Here is an 18,610-nt window from a genome sequence, read left to right as displayed (position 1 = left end):
TAATTTAATACTTTTAATGTAATGTTAATTTCTTTTGTTAACAATTCTTTCAATACATTCAATTCTAAAAATAAATTATGACCATTGATATCACAATACTTACTAAAACTTCAAAATCTTTAGAATGTGAATATAACATTTTTTTTAAAAAAAAGGAATCAGCTTACATTACACTTACTTTTATATCATTCAATAACTTTTCATTGAATAGTTGTATTTTAAAATCTATTGTTAGATTAAAAAAAATCCTTTCATATACTAGATAACATTTACAAGAATTTAAATTAATCTAAAATCATGATATCTCATTCATGTGTGTCAAAATTAATGTAATATATACTTTTAAAAATATATAGGAATATGAATAATTTGATTATTTTTTCATTGTTATTCAAATTTTACAATATTTAATATAATTATTCCAAGTGATATATTATAATTCAACAATTAAATAAATAAAAACAACATATTATACAAATTTATTGAATATATATATATATATATATATATATATATATTAAATAAGACTTGTTAAAAGATCTACTACATCTACAATGCATTGTTTTAGATTGAATAATTTTACTAACAAAATTAATAACAAATAATATATCATATTACAAAAAAATCAGCTGATGATTTAAATTTACAATAAATAAAATCCAAATGCATGATAATTATACAATGAAAACCATTAATATCTTTTATAGCTTAAATTAATGTCATTCCTCTTCTCATAGCTTTAAGTTAAGCTGATAAACAATAAAAAAAGCTACCATGATAAAATCTGAAGTAAAGCACAACATGGTAATTGCAAAGAAATTTGAGAAATTCAAGAGCATGTCTGAGAAATTTAAGTCATATACATGTATAGAACGTGTTGCTAGAACGTTACTATAGGCTTTTGTACAAAGATTTCATCCAGAGGTCATCAAATACTTTTACCCCAGACAAACCTCCTTGGCTGCTAAAGTGCTAACAGCCCTTCTTTGGCATCTTCTAACAAATAATTGATAATATCTAGTTGACAAAACTACAAATGAACCAAAAGAATTCCTATATCATTTAAGAGGGAAAAACCAAAAAAAAAAATAATATAAAATTTGAGGGAGTTAATTCCCCAAATTGAAAGTAAAATTTACAGAAACACAAAACAAAGAATCATTCAGCTGGAGTCCTAGGTTGTGTGTTGTCTTCACCAAAATCAGACTGAGAATGACTAGGAATAATAGAAGGAGACCACTGATCAGGAAGCATGAGAAAGTAAGTGGTCATTGCTTTCCTGAACCTTTTCTTGTATTGCTTGGGTGATATAACTGTAGGAGATGTGTTCTTTGGTCCTCCAAGGATGCCTGAAGCTTTTACCCATGTTTCAAGATGCTTGTCCCAGGTATACTGCCTCATGAAATCAATGATTCCAATAACCAACTCATGCTTCTCTTCATCCACTCCAACCAGTAAAGAATAGTCCATCACAGCAACTGACTGCACAAGAGGAAAACAGATTCATGTGAGATGAACATAATATGGTGTGCATTTTGCAAGAAAAGAAAAAGGAGACAGTTAAGAGAAGAAAGAATGTCACAGATAAAGTTAAGACTTACAGCAAGAAAACCAGTGTCATTCCAGACAGCTCTCTCTAACAATCTTTTCGCTTTGTTTCCCACGAAAATAGGAGAAGTTGGCATTGCTTCAATTAAGTTCTGGTCCAGTAGAACTTTGTTTTTCCCGGTACTATCTGCATTATACCGAGACCTGGAAGATCCTTTAAGATCATAAAGTCGTGTCACAGTCCTCCTAAACAGAAGATTCTCCATAACCAAAACATCCATCCTTGATTCCTTCCCTCCTTTAAGATGCTTTGATGTAACCTTTCGAAGAGAATGCCATCCAAAAATTAAGTGGTCAAGATAATAGATAATCATGTGAAGCAAAATGCAGAATTATATATCATCAATCCAATAATTAATACACTTAAAAAGATGATTTATCGCATGGTTAGTTGGAATCTCTTTTTAGTCATCATATATTTAACATGTTAAAAATTATTTCAGTTTTTCGTAACCTGTACAAAGCACTTATGAAAAATTGGATGTATTATGTATATGAAATTTATAATTATGTTCATATGAGAAGCTTTAACAAAATTTTGGTATTCTGCTACTTATAATTATCAGCGACATTTTCAAAAGATATATGACCTATTAAACTTATTTGGACAACCTAGATAGGCTTGATTCCTAATAAAATTTTCATTTTATAAATGAACCCAACAGGCTTTCATTTTCACCAGTAATTTAGAAGCTATGACATTTGAGGTCCAAAAACCAAAAGAAAAAGAAAAAAAAAATGTAAGGCTCAGAAGACAAGTACCTGGTATATGCCAAGAATCTTTGCCAGGCAAGTCGGACTTCCAGTGCCTATGGATTCAGAAAGGTACTTGAAGTATTCAGGACCAAATTTAATGAATGACTCAAGCTCTGTTTTGGTAACTTGTTTGATGATAAATCGATCATCCAAAGTTTTTGCAAAGAATACATTACTCTTCCCACCTTGAGCTCCCCATTTCTTACAGCGACTCAGAGACCTTATATAGTCTAGCTCTGAAGGACAACAGACCCTTCTTAAGGCTTCAAATCGCTTGGCATAGTAACAAGTCACAGAATATTTTACCTTGCCAAGGGGACCATCTACTCCAAAGGAAACTCTAGCATGCATAGCCTTAGTATATAACATTGGGTCCAATATTGATGAATTACGAGACCCAGACATGGAAAATATCATTTCCTCTATCGATCCAAAACTTTTTTGAGAATCAAAAGCTGTTTCGTCAACAGATGAGAATGACTGCAAGGTGCCTGAGTCAGAAAAATATGATGAAGTGAACTCATTTCCTTCTGTTGGCCTTTCTCCTTCATCATTTAATTGGAAATGATATTCTGGTGACATTAAGGCATAAGCTATAATACTTGAGGGTTCATCATCATATACTGGAATTACAGTGTCATTGACACCAATTGGTAGAAGCAGCCTTGCCCCACCCTGGAGTTCTTGCTTCCGGAAAGATGACACATAAACAGGATTGTAGTCAACTAGGGTATCAAACTTCTGTGTACTAGCAAAAAGGTTCCTGTTAAATTGGCGATAGAAGTTCAAGAAGGGCATTCCTAACCAGTTTGAAGAGTCTTCCATATTATCATGACCTTTAAAAGAAGAATAGAAACTCTTGGAACCATTTTGATCTTCTGTACGATCCCCTAGATAATATGTTTCTTTTTGTGCACTGGTCGTCAAAGCATCTGCCATAAGTATATCAGGATTTACAGAACTGTTATCCTTTTGAATTCCATATCCTGAGTGGTTTTCACCAGTCCATTTTGCATCAAGTGTTTCAGACAAACTAGGAATGACAGGAAACGGTCCATCAGAGAGAGCTCTGCCAACACCCAATTCAGGTTCTAAAAGGTTGGATTGATCATTTATGCTTTTGCTGTTTGGAAGATCAGATTCGTCATCTTTCTCAAGATTTTTATTTTTGGCCATGTCAATTTCTTGATGCGATGCATCATGTGAAATTTTGCCATCAACTACTACACTTCCTCCTCCATGGCTGGGGCTACCGTTAAGCTTTGGATCACCATGAATAGAGTTAATGCTCATCTGATTTTCATCAGTAGGTTTCTCCTTATCCTCTGAAATTGGACTGCTTGAACCAGATTCATAGTTGGAATTGACTAGGTTGGCAGCATAAATAAGACGGTGGTCCCACATATATGATTGAAAAAGTAACTGCCTCCACAATCGATTAATTTCCAGAACATCAATCCCAGGTTGGCCATTTCTCTTTTCTTGGTTCAAAATCTTTTGAAGAGTTTCCTATGTAAATAGACAAGAGAATGATTCAACCACAAACCTTTCAAACTATTTATATGTTGTTTCATTTATAGGATTTTAATAAAACATCCATCCAGAAAAACTACTAACAAAAAAAAAATACTGCTAAAACAGAAAGTTTCTAATATTCTAACACATGGATGAAATTATATCTAACAGTTACTAGTAACAAAATTAATCACTAAACAAGGCCACTACTAGACAAGGAACTTGACTGAATGAAGCTATAAATTGAAGTATAATTACTGAAGACCCCACCTCAAATTCTAGTTTCTCCTTTTGCAACATCCCCTCTAGTTCAGCAACTTGGCGTCTTAATTCAGGTGATTTATGGCCATTACTGACTTGGAGTGCATTAGATCTTTGCTCTCCAATTTGACTAAGGCCATTGAGGACCTCAGAGAATAAAAGCTCTGCCCGATTGACCACCTGTAACAACAAGAAATTAGGTACACTATCATAAGACCAAATTTTAAGATCCAAATACTGCAAATATTGAACCTCATCTGATTCTTGTTGTATCCAATCCTGATTCCCATAATCAAATATAAGTGTGTGGGGGGGAAGGTAGACTGAGTGAACATCAATTGATGCATATCGAAAACAAGCAACCATTCTTCCAAATCTGCAAGAGGAACATCACTCATGAGTATGAAGAATTAATGAATGCCACACACACAAAAAAAACTGATACATGTACACATATTAGCCACACACACAAAAAATACATTGAATAGCAGAATAAGTTTGTATGGTTTTCATAATGAGAGGAGACCCCTATATCTCCTTCAAAAAGATGTTATAAGAGTCTTTCTCTTGCATAATCAGGGTGATAAAAAAAATTTAAAAAAAATGTTTTATTTTTTAAATTCAACCTTTGTATCTTAAATCAAGAAGTTCATAATAGAAATGAGATCAAGACCACATGGCATGGCAGTTTCATTATAAATAGGCAACATTTAAAAACCTTGGACCATTACTTGTTTAGTTCAAACCCCAAAACAGGGAAGACTATAATTACCCATAAAAACGAAGACAATCTCTGTGTAAAGAATGACCACAGCTGGCCACCCTGCTGGCTGCAGCGTGGTTTGAGAAACTGAGCTCCAAAAACTTCCCAAGTGATAAACCCCAAGCAGCATCAGACATTATTATTCTCTGTGTAGCAGGAGGAAAGCCGTTGATTCTTGGACACCGCAAGCACCTGTGCCACATCCAAATCTTTCCATCCCTTTCACCAGGTAGGATAATTTCTGGTAGTTTCTTGACGGATATGGTAAGTGTTCCCTGTCGATGAGTATAGCAATGCACATGTGCTTCTGATGGCATTTCACAAGAATGGCATCGATAACTCTGAACAGTAATAATGACAACAACTGTAAAAACTACTGCCATAGTTCAAATAACAAAGACATATTTATTCCTAGAACAGACAATTACCTGATCAAATAAATGGTCCCGCAGAAATCGACCCAATGGTTTATCAAAGCTGCCATAGTATTTAATGCGAAAGAGATGAGACCTCTCACATACAGTTCCCTTCCAAACGCACCGGGAGGACAAAGACACCAAAATGCTTTGATGGTCGGAGGGAGATGGAGGAAACTCTTCTTTTTCGGGAACTGGCTCTTCATTTGTGATTTCAAGGTTCTCGGGATGGTTTTGAACATCTTTTGGAGATAAAGATCCTGACCCACTTAACTGATTTTTAGAGATTTTGCTATCACCATTTTGTGGAGTGTCAGCTGACATGCCTTGATATAATTTCTCTGAAGATCCAGGGTCCTCTACAGTAGGATCATCCCCAACAACTAATGTGTTGTCCACTCTAGAAGTTTCTTCCACCACAGTTTGTTTGGAGTTCATTTCATTTGTGTCTCTACTAGTGCATGAAAGAAGCTTATTATGGTGCGATTCTGGAATTGAATTTCCTGAAGCAACAATGGAGGAGTATAAGGCAGTTGAATAGTTGAGACTTGATCCAAGTGCCATAGATTGAGAAGCACCATTAGACAAACACGGCCCTGTACCGCAGGTTGACGAGGCTAGATCAGCAGCTGTGAGACTTTTGGTTCTCTGTGGTTCAGTGTAAGGTTCTAGCCCTTGAGGCTTTTCATTGTCAGCAATGCCGAAACCAGGAACTGTTGAAATAGACCTCTGAATGGATGATGATTTATCAGGAAGGGCCAGACTGTTTAATGGAATTTCTGGCAGGGAGACTCCTTCATCTGCAAGAAAAGATGTCTCCAAAGCCAAATGGTAAGCTGCAAAAACTCCATACTGAACCACATGTTTTACCTTCTTCAATTCATCCTTGTCAGCACCTTTAAGTAAAATCTGTTCAATTAGAAACACAAGATAAATGAACTCTTCATACAGTCTCCATTACTTGTTTACAATAAAATTCCATCTAAATAATAACTAAACATATTAGATGATTTTTTTTAAATAAAATGTCAAGGACAAAAGACAAACTATTTCAAAAACTTAAGCTATAGAAGAATCCTTAATTGATGTCTCTAACATGCCCCATCACCCAATAACTTGGACGCTTGAAGCATGGAAAACACTAGGCCAACTTTCTGTTGAAATAATTAATTGGAGGTTAGGGGTGGCAAACACTTGTCCACTTGGTTAGACAGGCTTTGTTACCATGGCAGGAGTGAGGTGTCAACTATCTTAAAATTTCAAGTTATGAAAAGGACAAGATGACAATCATCCATGTGTTTGCATAAGTGTATACAGATCACAGATTATCAGGAAATTAAAAGTTAGAGTTTCCTGAAGCCCTGATGGCTTTTTTCTTATTATATTCCAATTACATAAAAATCATAAGAAAAATTAAGACTTACTGTGAAACCCAATGGTTTTGGGCAACCTTCGAAAAACATCAATGTTTTCATTGTTTTTTTCCCACCCTGACCAGCACTATTTAGGTCTTCAAGAAACTTTTCAACATGAAATGTTTCACAGTAACCCAACTTTTGTGATGACAGATGATCAATTGAAGGCACTATTTGAGTGCCTGTGCAACGTGCTACGCGCTCCAAAAGTGGTCTCTTGACATTGAGAACCAAAGATATGTCCTTTGCAAGAAGATATTCCTGCGCATATCGCGAGACTGATTTCTCCACCAACAAGATGTTTGGTTGGTGTGAAGCTATCTTTGCCACTGCCATCTTCAGATGGTCCATTTCCTAGAAAAAGGATATAAAACATAAGCATGAACCCATGACAGTAGCGTCATGTGCACCAGAAACCAAACAAGCACCAGACTAAGGGTAAAAAGGGGTTAACTAGCTTTTAGTCACTAAACTTTTTCAAAATTTGGTTTTTAGTCCCAGAACAAAATTTTGACTGGTTAAGGTCCCTCAACTTTTTTCCATTAAGGTTTTTAGTCTTAAACAAAAGTTTGACCAGTCAATGTCCCTAAACTTTTTAAAATTTCGGTTTTTAGTCCCAGAACAAAAGTTTGAACCCTGTTATTTTTTATTATTTAATGTTTTTCAAGGACTAAAAGGTTTAGGGACCTTGACCAATCAATTGAAAATTTTAGAGACTAAAAACTTAAGTAACCTATAAAAAAATGGTGCACATGTACAACCTGCTGCAATAGGGTATCTACACTAGATAAGAGGTTGGTAACACGTTGATACTCTAGAGCCCCTCCAAGGATCAACAAGCGAGGTTTATCCACTTTTGACGTCATTCTCCGGTGAGCCACATTTTTCTTACAAACAACTCCTTTAACCACCACACTAATAAGAATATGAATCCAAGAAGTCAGGCAAAGTAACACAAGGAATGTCACATAAAATATTCTCTTTGACCCATTACAGAGTTTAATAGTATATTAGAGGGTAAAACAGGAGATAAGACCTAGTGATCAACATAAAAACAGGTGAATTAAAGTTTATGTTCAATTTTAGCTTACGAGTATGATGCAGATTTTGTGAAAACTAATAAAATAACTACTTATGTTCTTATTATTTGCATATTCCTAATCCTATGTTATAGTATAAACTATAAAGAAAGAGATACATGAGTTATCAGAAGAGAATATTTAGTGCTTTCTAGGTTTCATATGCTAGTTTCCGTTTGATCTCATATTTCCTCCATACACTCTCCCATCGCATTACATGCATATCTAACCCCACACTATACATATAATGTAATTTCATGTCTTTTCATTTATTGTTTTTCTTTTAATACTCAAACAATTTTCCTGACTCTTTGGAAATGTTTGTTTTTCAGTGAATTCCTTTAGTTTACTTTTATAAACAATTTCCTTTTTTCTCTATTTGAAGTTGGAACCAGAAATAAAATGTCAAAAGCTACATCACTATTTCTCTAGAATATTTTTTTTATTATATTTATGAAAGGTACATTTTGTACATAGAAACACACATTGTGTACATGCACAAGAGAAAGAGAGGATCATGAGGTCTTAAAACCCATCGCTAAATGCCATCCAAATTGATAAATTGTATCAACTGATCTAGAAGAACATGAAACCACAGGTAGATAGAACATAGAAGTATAGCGAAATATATATACAAGTATAGCATTTACCTTTCAATGCGGCTCCCACATGCTATGCATTTGACTTTCACATAACCAGCTGGGTCCATCCCACCACCTTTGCTCATATCTGGTTTCAATAAAGTAGCAGCTTCCCATGACAGAGATGTGACAATCTCCAACCAACTGTTTTTGTCATTATCTTCGACAGGTAAGTTCTCAACCTGTAACAGCTGAGATACCAATGCCCTAAAATGCCCATCAACTACATTCTTCATTACATTCTTGTGCTCCTCGCTTGACCTATCTCTGTGTCGATACTCACCACTTCCAAAACTGCTTGAACTGCGCAGATAGCCCCACTCTCCGGTGGCATTCCCGTCATGATCATCATCATCATCAAACAGAATAGCTTCCTGTTCATCTTCTTCATCTTCTGGTTCAGGAGGGAGCCAGAGAAGTCCATTATTTTCAAAATCAACAGGTTCAGCATCAACATCCTCTGAAACATACAACGAGGAAGGGGCTTCATTTTCATCACAGATATAAGGTTCATCTTCATTTTTGGCAATAACTTGGGCTCCTTCCAAATCCTGTGTGTCAAAACTGTAGTTTGAAGGGAGTTTGGCATTAGTGTTTTCTCCATCAAGATCCACTTTCTGTGAGCCATCAATGTTGCCTATCCCGTGAAGCTCAGCTTGTACATAGTAGTTATTCACTTGAGGATAATCCCTCATATCAGAATCTGACCGATATACACCATACTCATCCTCATCATCATCACTCCTGAAACAAGTTAAAATCATATGATCCATGACAAAGTATTAGAAAAAGCAACAACACTCATGGACTTGACACAGTTTAAATACAAAACTGTTGGTTGATAGAGAATGCAACCCTAGTCAAATAAATAACAGGTCAAACAGTAAATAACATCCACATATTCAGATTCAGGGATTCCCGATGACTATTGATGCCCATTAGAACAAAATATTTATGTCATCACTTATAAGACTCCCCAGCTTAATTCTAGTTACAAAAAAGGTTTAATCACTCATTTGGTACCTATACCTGCACAATCTTTAGGTTTTAGTCCCTGTACATTCACTTTTTAACTAGTGGCAGCCGCTACACAAGCACTTTTTAATTAGTTTTAGTCCCTACAATTTTGGATGGTTGGGACTAAAACGGATAAGTGTGCGTGTAGGGACTAAAATGAGTAATTTTTAAGTGTAGGGACTAAAACATAAAGATTGTGTAAGTATAGGGACCAAATGAGTAATTAAACCTATAATACATTATAATGTATGGTTATAACACTCTTTTGAATTTGTCATGTCTCGTGAGCGTGATGAAGAATATGTTGACTGAAAACAAATATAAATAAAACTACATGAATTATGTCTGAGTAAAGAAATATCAATATGAACAATCAAGCATCAGTTCTTTCTGTCGGTGAACCTAATATAAACAGTACACTACCTGTTTATTGAGAATCTGTATTGCTTCGGTAATGGATCACCCAGGTCTGCTACAAGATCACTCCTCCCTCCTAATGCTGATAAGCCTTCCCTATCAGTATCGGGGTCTTTCCCCTTCACAGGTGATTTATGCAGGTTCAGAACAGAACCCTGTTGCATTGGTTGATAAGACCCAACTGAATATGGCATGGAGCAAAGAGTAATATTACTACTGTTTGCAGTGGCACTGGTTTTACTGCTAGCCACGCTTGAAGTTGATCCGGAAGCACTATTATCCAGATTGGAAACAGGAATACTGTTATCAAAAGCAACTATGCCCTGCTCCCATTGCTTGTAACAATAATTACAAACGCGAATCTTTTCCAACTCATCCCAAGAATTCCTTTGGTTGCTAAATGGGGCAGGAACCGAGTTTGTTGTACACTTGTTACAGAAAATTCGCCCACAAAGACGACAGTGGTGTTTACGGTTAAATAAGGTGAACTGTGAATCACACTCGTAGCATACTCTACAACTCTGATCGGGCATCCAAAAATCTCTAGACACATTTACTGGCTCAGATCGCCAGGGAATCCATGATTTGACAATGCTGACAAGCTCAGAAAAAGTCTTGTCCACTGCATCCATTGACAAACAATCTAGTTTTCCCGTTCATTATGACTTGTCCATTTGCCACTCCTAACAGACCATGTTCAGAATAGGGAACGAATCCAAGATAAAGAACTAGAACCCCAACAGAAATGTAATCAACCCCAGATATCCTAAGCAACTCAGGTTCAAACTCTCACAATCTGAACTTCCATTCTTCTATATCCACAAACAATCCCCAACCTTGTCGAGGCGGTTTGTGGTTATCCATTCAGCCTAGGAAACAACTTCATCAACAAATCCAAAATTGGAAAAAAAGATCAATTGCCACCTCTATTGACCCTTGAATTCAAAATTCATAAAAGGAATCCCACTTCTCCCACCTTTCAACCAATTCAACTTTCACAAATCACTTTTCACTACTAAACAAGCTCTACAACATAACTTCACAGCATATTTCAAACAACCCAAGTCAAATTACATGAACCGAAATCATTCACCAAATTCAAAGGAGACAAAAAAAGCTCATACCAGGATATAAACCTTTCTTCAGAATCATATGCAACCAAACAACACCCTTCATGCAAAAATTCCAACTCAAAAGGTCAAGCCACTCCACTTCTCTCCCGTTGCAAAACAAACCCCAAAAAACCAAAATTCTCTAACCAATCAAACAAAACAGCACTGGTGATCAAACAGGAAATTCAAGCAGATGGGCTCCGTCAAATTCTGATCAAAATCCCCTATTTGAAGCAATACACAAAATCACAATCCAATCAGATCCTCAGGAAAAGATAAAAAGAGTTGCAAACCAGATTTGCCCCACGTAGTTAACAGACTCTATTACACCCAGAAACTTCAAACATGCATAGAGAGAGAGAGATAGAAACGAATAAGGCAACGCTAGGGGAGATAGTCGGGGAAACAGAGACCGACCCAGAAACGATCCGTTGCAGAAAGAATCATCCAACACTTCAAATTAGGATCTTGATCATCAATTCATCATCGTCATCCACAAAAATTAATCTATAATTTATATATGAAATTCAGAGGGAAGAAAAATATAACGAATAATAATAATAATAATTTGTTGTAACAAGTGTGTCTGGAATTCTATTCGATTACACGAATTTGGGAAAGGAAGGATCGTTCGAAAATTCGGAATTGGATATGGAAATTGAGTGATGACTTTTCCATTTTGCTTTTTGTTCTCTTTCTCGTTAGAAACTAGTCGTCGTTTTGGTTAACCTTTTTTTCTTTTTTTTTTTCTGTGACCCCAAAAAGAGACCTCACCATTGCATGACAAAAATCAAAATCATCATTTTTAATAAAATAATAAATCGATTTCTCAAGGGAAAATTAAGACATTACGTCTTTTATGAATAAATATAATTTTTTTACATTTTTAGTGTATATATTATTGTAAAATTTTAAAAAAATATTTATAGTAATTTATGACTGTTCATTTTCATTAAATTATCATAGTTTTATATATAAATTGAAAATATTATTGGCGTTACATAAACATCTTGAATTATAATTTTATTTTCATCCGTTATGTAGACTGTAGTGTTTTTTTTATATATATTATTTTTTGCATTTGTTCAACAAAGTCAAGGTAGCCGTTAGTCAAAGTTCAATGAAGGCTTTGAAGTTGAAAGTCAAAAGCAATAGATTTAAGAGCGCACGTACGATTCCATAAATGTCCTTTTGTTCATATAAAATTCCAAAAAAAATAACGAAATCTCGTTTGTCAACCGACAGGAATGAAAAGGTTGGAGGGATAAGAATGGTAACATACCTTAACATTTTATATATCATATTCAAAAGAAACTTAATACTCGAATAATAATAAAATTAAAAATTAAAAAATGGTTTTAATTAGTCAAGTTTAATTCTACTAACTTCTAATTATTTGAATGAAAAGTACAGATTTAAGGATATGAATGACATGCCTTGAGGAAAGAAACAATAATTGAGTTCATCAATGTTATCCACAAACCAAAACCGCGTATGCTTCGTGGTTGAATCCAAAAAAGGCATTGGACACAAATGATTCAGAATTTAATAATTAATGCTTTGAGATTTAGTCAGCCTCTAATAATGCTGAGAGTATCTATTATCACTTTTATTGTTATTTTTATCTAATTAATTTTCATTTAAAATATTTTTAAATTGAATTAATAGTCTAAAATATTTAAATTTTAATTCAATGAAAGTGATGATAGACTGATTAAAATGATAATAAACACTCCTTTGAGAACATCGAAATCAAAGTGACAATAATTTAAAATATAAGTCAGTTTAGTTTGTAAAAAAATTATTTTTTTATTTTTATATATCTTCTAGTTAAGAAAAATTACTTTATTTATACCGTATTCTTTTTTTATAAAATTCATATAGAAAAATAATTTTTATATATTGTTTTTATAGAAATCTGTTAAAAATATATATCGTACTGTGTTAATAAATTAAAAGACACAATGACACAACCTAAGATTGAGTTTTACTTCAAAAACCAAATGTTAAGAAGTAAGTAAATCAGGCAATTTGATTTTCCCCAATTAGTAGACAATAAAACTGAGTGTCCATTTAATTTAAAATTAGTTGGAATTGATTTTAGTGGAAATAATTTTAAAAAATCAATTTATTTACGATATAATATTTTTAAAATGAAATAAAAATTGATATTAATTGAATAATAAAAAATAAAATCACTTTAAAAAATAAATGTATAATAATATTAGATAAAATGTCTTAATTAACATAATTATCGGAGTACAAGAGTAATTGTACCATCTGAAGTTTCCACGATACTGATCTAAAACCAACTTTTCTATTGACGTGCGCCCAATGCATGTTAACTAGTTTTACCAACCCATTAGAATTAGAAGATTGCATTGCCATGAAATTGTTATTTGTTACCCAACATCAAACTAAAATGTGGAAGCCTGTAATATACTACTCTTTAATTTATTATCTTTTATATTGATATTAGAAATTATAATTTTTGTGAGTTTAACTTCTTATTTAATGGGTGTTTTTTTACACTTTTATATTTTTTAATAAATTAAAGCCAATGATAAAGAATGTGATAAAAGAAAATTAAAAAATAGTAGTATATTAATGACGCTCCTTAGATAAAATTACAAAAGAGTGTGGTTGAGAGACTTCAAACGAAGTACCCAACAGGCAATGAGTATTATTTGTTTCTTTTCGTTTTCTGGCCACTTTTGAATGATAATCAAATGATTGAGCATAAACAATTGATATATTGAAGTTAAAATTGAATCAGTCAGGTAATATTTAAATTTGATTCTTATCAGAAATACTTTTTGGCCAATTTCTTTTTATTTTTAGACTGAATTTTAAATTAGTCAAAAAAAAATTCTGATGAAATGAAAAATTGAGAAGAAAAAAAGTCACTTTCGAATGGCAACATATATATATGTTTTGGCATGTCTGTTCCCCTAATGTTACTTCCTGTGCTAATTTTGCAAGAAAGGTAGGTTGAAGACCTGAAACAGTGAGTTGGAAACACACAAATTAAAGGGCAGAGACGTTACCCTTTTGAGTTACAAGTATTTAATTTGCAGGATTATTTAATGTCATAAAATGGAATGGAGACCAAAGCGATTGTCTCCAGCTGGTTTTGCTTGTGTCTAACCAAATTTGGTTCCACATATACAAACTATTTTTCTACAATAATAGTATGCTATCATATTCATATCAGAGATTTTAATAATTTTTTTTACAGAAGATTTTAATAATTTTTAAAGCTATTAAATAAAAACTATTGACTGCGTTACATGTTTTTAATTTTTAGTCTGGTAAAAGTATATCCGTTTAATATTTTTCAGACCAAAAATATTAAATATACCTATTTTGTTTTTTACTAAATATTATAAGAATTATTAGAATTTTTAAAAAAGTATAATAATTAAACATTCTAAATATTTCCTCTCTTATTTAATTTACAAGTGCGTTTTACATACTAACCTGTAACTACTAACTAGTCAAAAGTTTCTATAAATTTATTTAAAGATATTTATTTATTATGAAATGTAATTTATATATTATAAATTATAATTATGTAAAAAAATTATGATGTTGGCTAAACTACTAGTTATTAGGATCTAACACGTTAGCATTATGAATGGGTTCACATTTGTCCTGTGGAGTGTGGAGACTAATTAATATTGATCTTTCTCTTAAACGAAGTTGTTTGTACTTTGTAGTATCCTACAGAGTTACGTTCATTTCTGGTTGCCATATTCAAATTGTCATCACCAAAACAAAGACTCCACCGATGTGTTAGTTCTAATAAAAGTGACTTTAAGGGTGTAGTCTTAAAGTTTAATTTTGAAATATCATAAGTGGAACTTTTGCTTACCCAATTAATAAGCATAGAACGAAACCTGTTGTGTATTTCTAGAAGGTCAATAGGTCATAAACTTAGTGGCTAGTTCATCACTTGTTAGTTTAGAATTAGAAAGCACGGGTTTCATATATGACGCAGATAAGATAACTCATCAATAACAAAAATTCTAAAAATTGTAATTGTTTTGGACCAATATCTGGCCCAAATATTGGAGACCTAATAATTAACTACTCAGAAGATTCAAATTATAAATAACTAAATTTAGTTCATTTATTTAACGGGTTTGATTTTCAACTTAAATTCGACCCGTTTTATTCATGAATTAAATACAATGAATTGATTTTTGAAGTCTAAAATTAATTTATTTCAAATTGATTTGGTTTATTACCAATCCTATTGGACGAGCTACAAAAAGTCTCTTTCCATCTCTAGTTGTGCTTACACTGAACAGTGAACAAAAAGTTTTTAAATTGTTGTGGTTACGATTTTGTTACATTCTTGTCAAAATTGCAAGTAATTAAATGCGCCTGATAGTTACAATGAATCCAAAATCCTTAACGTTGCAGTCAAAATTTGGTCACGAACATTTTTTAGAACCACGGGGATATGCCAATAATAAAATGATATAACTTACTTAATTATTGTGACTACATTGCATAAAAGTTTAAAAAGTAAAACTAAAAAATATATAAAATGCAGACTAGTGAGGTAGTGTCAGATAGTATAATATAAATATTACTATTATTTTAAAAGCGTCCGTACTGCTTTGGTTTATAATAAGATCATATGTGGAGCAACATGAGATAAGCTTCTTAAAATATTAAAGGGGCGGAACAATGAAGCTTTTGCATTCTGCAACCAGTAATAATATAAAGAAACTGATGAAGGGTATATATTGTTCTGCATTTCATCATCAACCAACAAGTGGATGATATCTGAATTATTTCCTTTTGTAACGATCGAAAGCCCAATATGACGTGGAGCAAAAGGGTCACTAAATTGATAAGGTTTAATGCAATTAGTTTTAAACAGCTTACGATTGCAGTTGTGGAGTTTTGCTTTAATTCTAAAGAACAAGTCAAGAAATCATATTAAAGAAGAACAGAACAAAAGTAGTATACATGATATTGTACTTTATATCATGTGTGCTTTGTTTAAATTATTTTGTGTTTTGCCTTATTCTCAAACCACTGATGGCCATACGTAAAAATAATTAATACTTCCGAGCACATGAATGGCAGGAAATATAAGACTAATTTGATAATTAAGAAGGAAAACATAAGAGAGAAAGAAGAAATTATGGATTCAAATCCCTTCTACTAACATTTATTCGAAGAAAAAAAAATTAAACACGTGAATCTTGATATGATATTCTTGGAGAGAAAATTTACTTAGTCAATAATATCAAATTTAAATTTTAAGTATGTGAATACATTAAATATTTTTTAAAAAATTATTATTTATTATAATCTTATTTAATTCAAATATAATTATCTTCTATCGGATATACCACTGAGCTCTAAAAAAATAAGATTATTAATGAAGGCTTTCTTCTTTTAAGTTTTAATTAACCGACTAATCGTGATATATGATTAAAAAATTTCATGTGGCTATATTTGATTATCCCATTAGTATATAAAAGCCTGTTATTTGTTATATGCCTCATACAATTTCAACCATGGGAAAAGTTCACCCCCAAGCACTAAATTCCTCTACCACTTGCAAGCAAGAGACGTTTACCCTATGGATGAAATCTCTGGTACTGAACGGAAAGGGATGCACCGTGTTTGATTCAAATGGCCAAATTGCATACCGAGTTGATAACTACAACTGCAGGCATAGAGATGAAGTTCATCTCATGGATCAAAATGGCGATATTTTGTTCACTATGCTGAAAAAGGTAAGCAAATTTCACAATTACATGACAATATCCTAGCTATAATAAGTTTAAGTGTTTTAGTCTTTCACATTAAATGATCAATTTTGGGTTTTTTTTTTTGTGTGTGTAGCAATATAAGTTGTCCAGGTTTTGGGAGGGTTATAGATTTCCAGTTCCAGGAACAAGGAATGACCACAAAGGACCATGCTTTCGAGTTTCAAAAACTTATAAGATCTCTAGAGGGGGTTCAACCTATGAAGTTGAACTTGGATTGGACAAAAATCAACCGTATACTCATAAAATAGAACGCAACACTTGCAACTCAGCTTGCAAAATATCTAACGAGCTTGGAGTGGTAGTTGCAGAGGTAAAATTTCTAATATCTGGTTAGCAAAGTTTGGTACATAGGATATAAGAAAATAGATTATGCACAAAAGAAATTTTACATTAAAATTATTTTACGTGCATAATCATTAAATCTTAAAATTATATCATCTACAAGTCCTTTCATTACCTTATAAAGAAAGAATTAAATGAAATGCATTCAATACTTATCAGTTACCATACAAAGGAAGTAAGAGGATCTACAATAGGAGGATTTAGAATTAATCATTTGTTATTTATTCATATTTTGTGTTTTCTATGAGCAGCTAAGGAGAAAGAAGTCACCTTGTGGAGTTGATTTAGGAGATGATGTTTTCACGATGGTAGTGGAGCCAAATATAGATCTTTCTCTAATTATGGGGCTTGTTGTAGCCTACAATCTTATAAACTGTAAAATTTAATTAGCACTTTGGAAGCAACAGTTTGCACAATAGTGATTTGCATCTTGAGGAAGTCTCAATTAGCTAGAATTAGCAAATGGGTTGCTAAACCCAGTTTCCAGATTAAGCTTTGGAGATGTTTGTGGTGATCATTGCAACCTAGCAATGATGATTTTGTTTTGAAGTCAAATTTAATTCCTCTTTCTCTTTTTTCTTTTCTTTTTTTGGCGTGAAATGCTTCCTTAATTTTATTCTATAAATCGGTACGGAAGGCTAGAGTACTATGTTTTGTGATTTTGTCCCTGGACTGCAAGCAAACCAAGCTGCTAAAGAAGTTGGGTTTGCCCCCATAGTTGCAACTTGCAAGAGTTCCTTAGCATGTTGGATTATGAAAAAAAAAGCTTAATTAGATTTGTAGTACCTGAACAATGATTAAATTTTGATCCATTATTAATAAATTTTTTACTCGAATTTAATTTCTTAAGTTTTTTAATTGCCATAATCAAATCTTTCTTTTCACTAAAAACAATCAAGTCCTTCTAAGAATTATTTTCATTTTCTTCACCAGAACTCCATGAATTATTGAATTATTTAAAACCATTTGTACCCTTTTTTGTTTGAAACATCTATGAAAACATCGTATTTAATCTAGCTAATATAAGAAAATCTCAAATTTTCCTTCTTCAAAGCCCTGAATTCGCATTTTATATTTTTACCTTTATCAAGTTTGTTTTATTTTTAAATTAGTCGCTTAAATCATTTTCTATCCAAAATTCAGCTTAAACTCCTAACTATTTCAGTAAAAAAAATTGAAGGTTATATAGAGAAAGAGAATCAAATAGAAGGAATAGATTGTAACTATTTTAAAAAATTAAATAAAGATTTTGTGTAATGTGAAGGATTGAACACTCTTCTTTTTGTATGAGATGTGAATAAATCACTTAATTGAGTCGGAAAAAAATCAATATGTATTTCATTATTGGGATGTATGGGTGAAAAGAAGAGAGATAGAAAAAAAGGAGAAATTAACTAATAAATATAATAAATGATGTGATAGGAAATAAAGAGAGATAGATAAAAAGAAAAATTAAATAAAAGATAAAGT

At 32.6% G+C, this 18,610-nt stretch overlaps 2 protein-coding genes across 2 annotated transcripts; one reads left to right on the top strand and one right to left on the bottom strand.

Moving 5' to 3' along the window:
* Positions 1-790: 790 nt before the first annotated feature.
* On the bottom strand, positions 791-11,739 carry LOC114418219 (1-phosphatidylinositol-3-phosphate 5-kinase FAB1B-like). The gene is made up of 12 exons (XM_028383461.1): positions 11,418-11,739; positions 9,895-11,224; positions 8,464-9,198; positions 7,496-7,649; positions 6,744-7,088; positions 5,332-6,228; positions 4,913-5,244; positions 4,393-4,516; positions 4,150-4,320; positions 2,371-3,873; positions 1,602-1,868; positions 791-1,482 (listed from the first exon to the last, which is right to left on the bottom strand). Exons 2-12 carry the CDS (start codon positions 10,518-10,520, stop codon positions 1,159-1,161), a joined length of 5,478 nt encoding a protein of 1,825 aa, XP_028239262.1. The 5' UTR covers positions 10,521-11,224; positions 11,418-11,739; the 3' UTR covers positions 791-1,158.
* A 4,779-nt stretch (positions 11,740-16,518) lies between these two features.
* On the top strand, positions 16,519-17,726 carry LOC114418218 (protein LURP-one-related 11-like). Its single transcript, XM_028383460.1, has 3 exons — positions 16,519-16,762; positions 16,872-17,108; positions 17,392-17,726. The coding sequence occupies exons 1-3, from the start codon at positions 16,520-16,522 to the stop codon at positions 17,524-17,526; spliced, it is 615 nt and encodes a 204-aa protein (XP_028239261.1). The 5' UTR covers position 16,519; the 3' UTR covers positions 17,527-17,726.
* Positions 17,727-18,610: the final 884 nt, after the last annotated feature.

Source organism: Glycine soja, chromosome 7 (assembly GCF_004193775.1).
Source record: "Glycine soja cultivar W05 chromosome 7, ASM419377v2, whole genome shotgun sequence".
Taxonomy (NCBI): domain Eukaryota; kingdom Viridiplantae; phylum Streptophyta; class Magnoliopsida; order Fabales; family Fabaceae; genus Glycine; species Glycine soja.
The sequence above is the reverse complement of the archived record's forward strand: the minus strand, read 5'-3'. Positions and strand labels throughout refer to the sequence as shown.

Bases quoted from the DNA above. Each gene is read 5' to 3' on its own strand.
- LOC114418219 (XM_028383461.1), bottom strand. From the start codon at position 10,520: ATGGATGCAGTGGACAAGACTTTTTCTGAGCTTGTCAGCATTGTCAAA. The intron at 7,650-8,463 runs GTAAATGCTATA...TATTCTTATTAG, and splicing joins TGTGGGAGCCGCATTGAAAG to TGTGGTGGTTAAAGGAGTTG. The intron at 1,869-2,370 runs GTACTTGTCTTC...TCTCTTCGAAAG, and splicing joins AGATTCTTGGCATATACCAG to GTTACATCAAAGCATCTTAA.
- LOC114418218 (XM_028383460.1), top strand. From the start codon at position 16,520: ATGCCTCATACAATTTCAACCATGGGAAAAGTTCACCCCCAAGCACTA. The intron at 16,763-16,871 runs GTAAGCAAATTT...TTGTGTGTGTAG, and splicing joins TGTTCACTATGCTGAAAAAG to CAATATAAGTTGTCCAGGTT. The intron at 17,109-17,391 runs GTAAAATTTCTA...TTCTATGAGCAG, and splicing joins TTGGAGTGGTAGTTGCAGAG to CTAAGGAGAAAGAAGTCACC.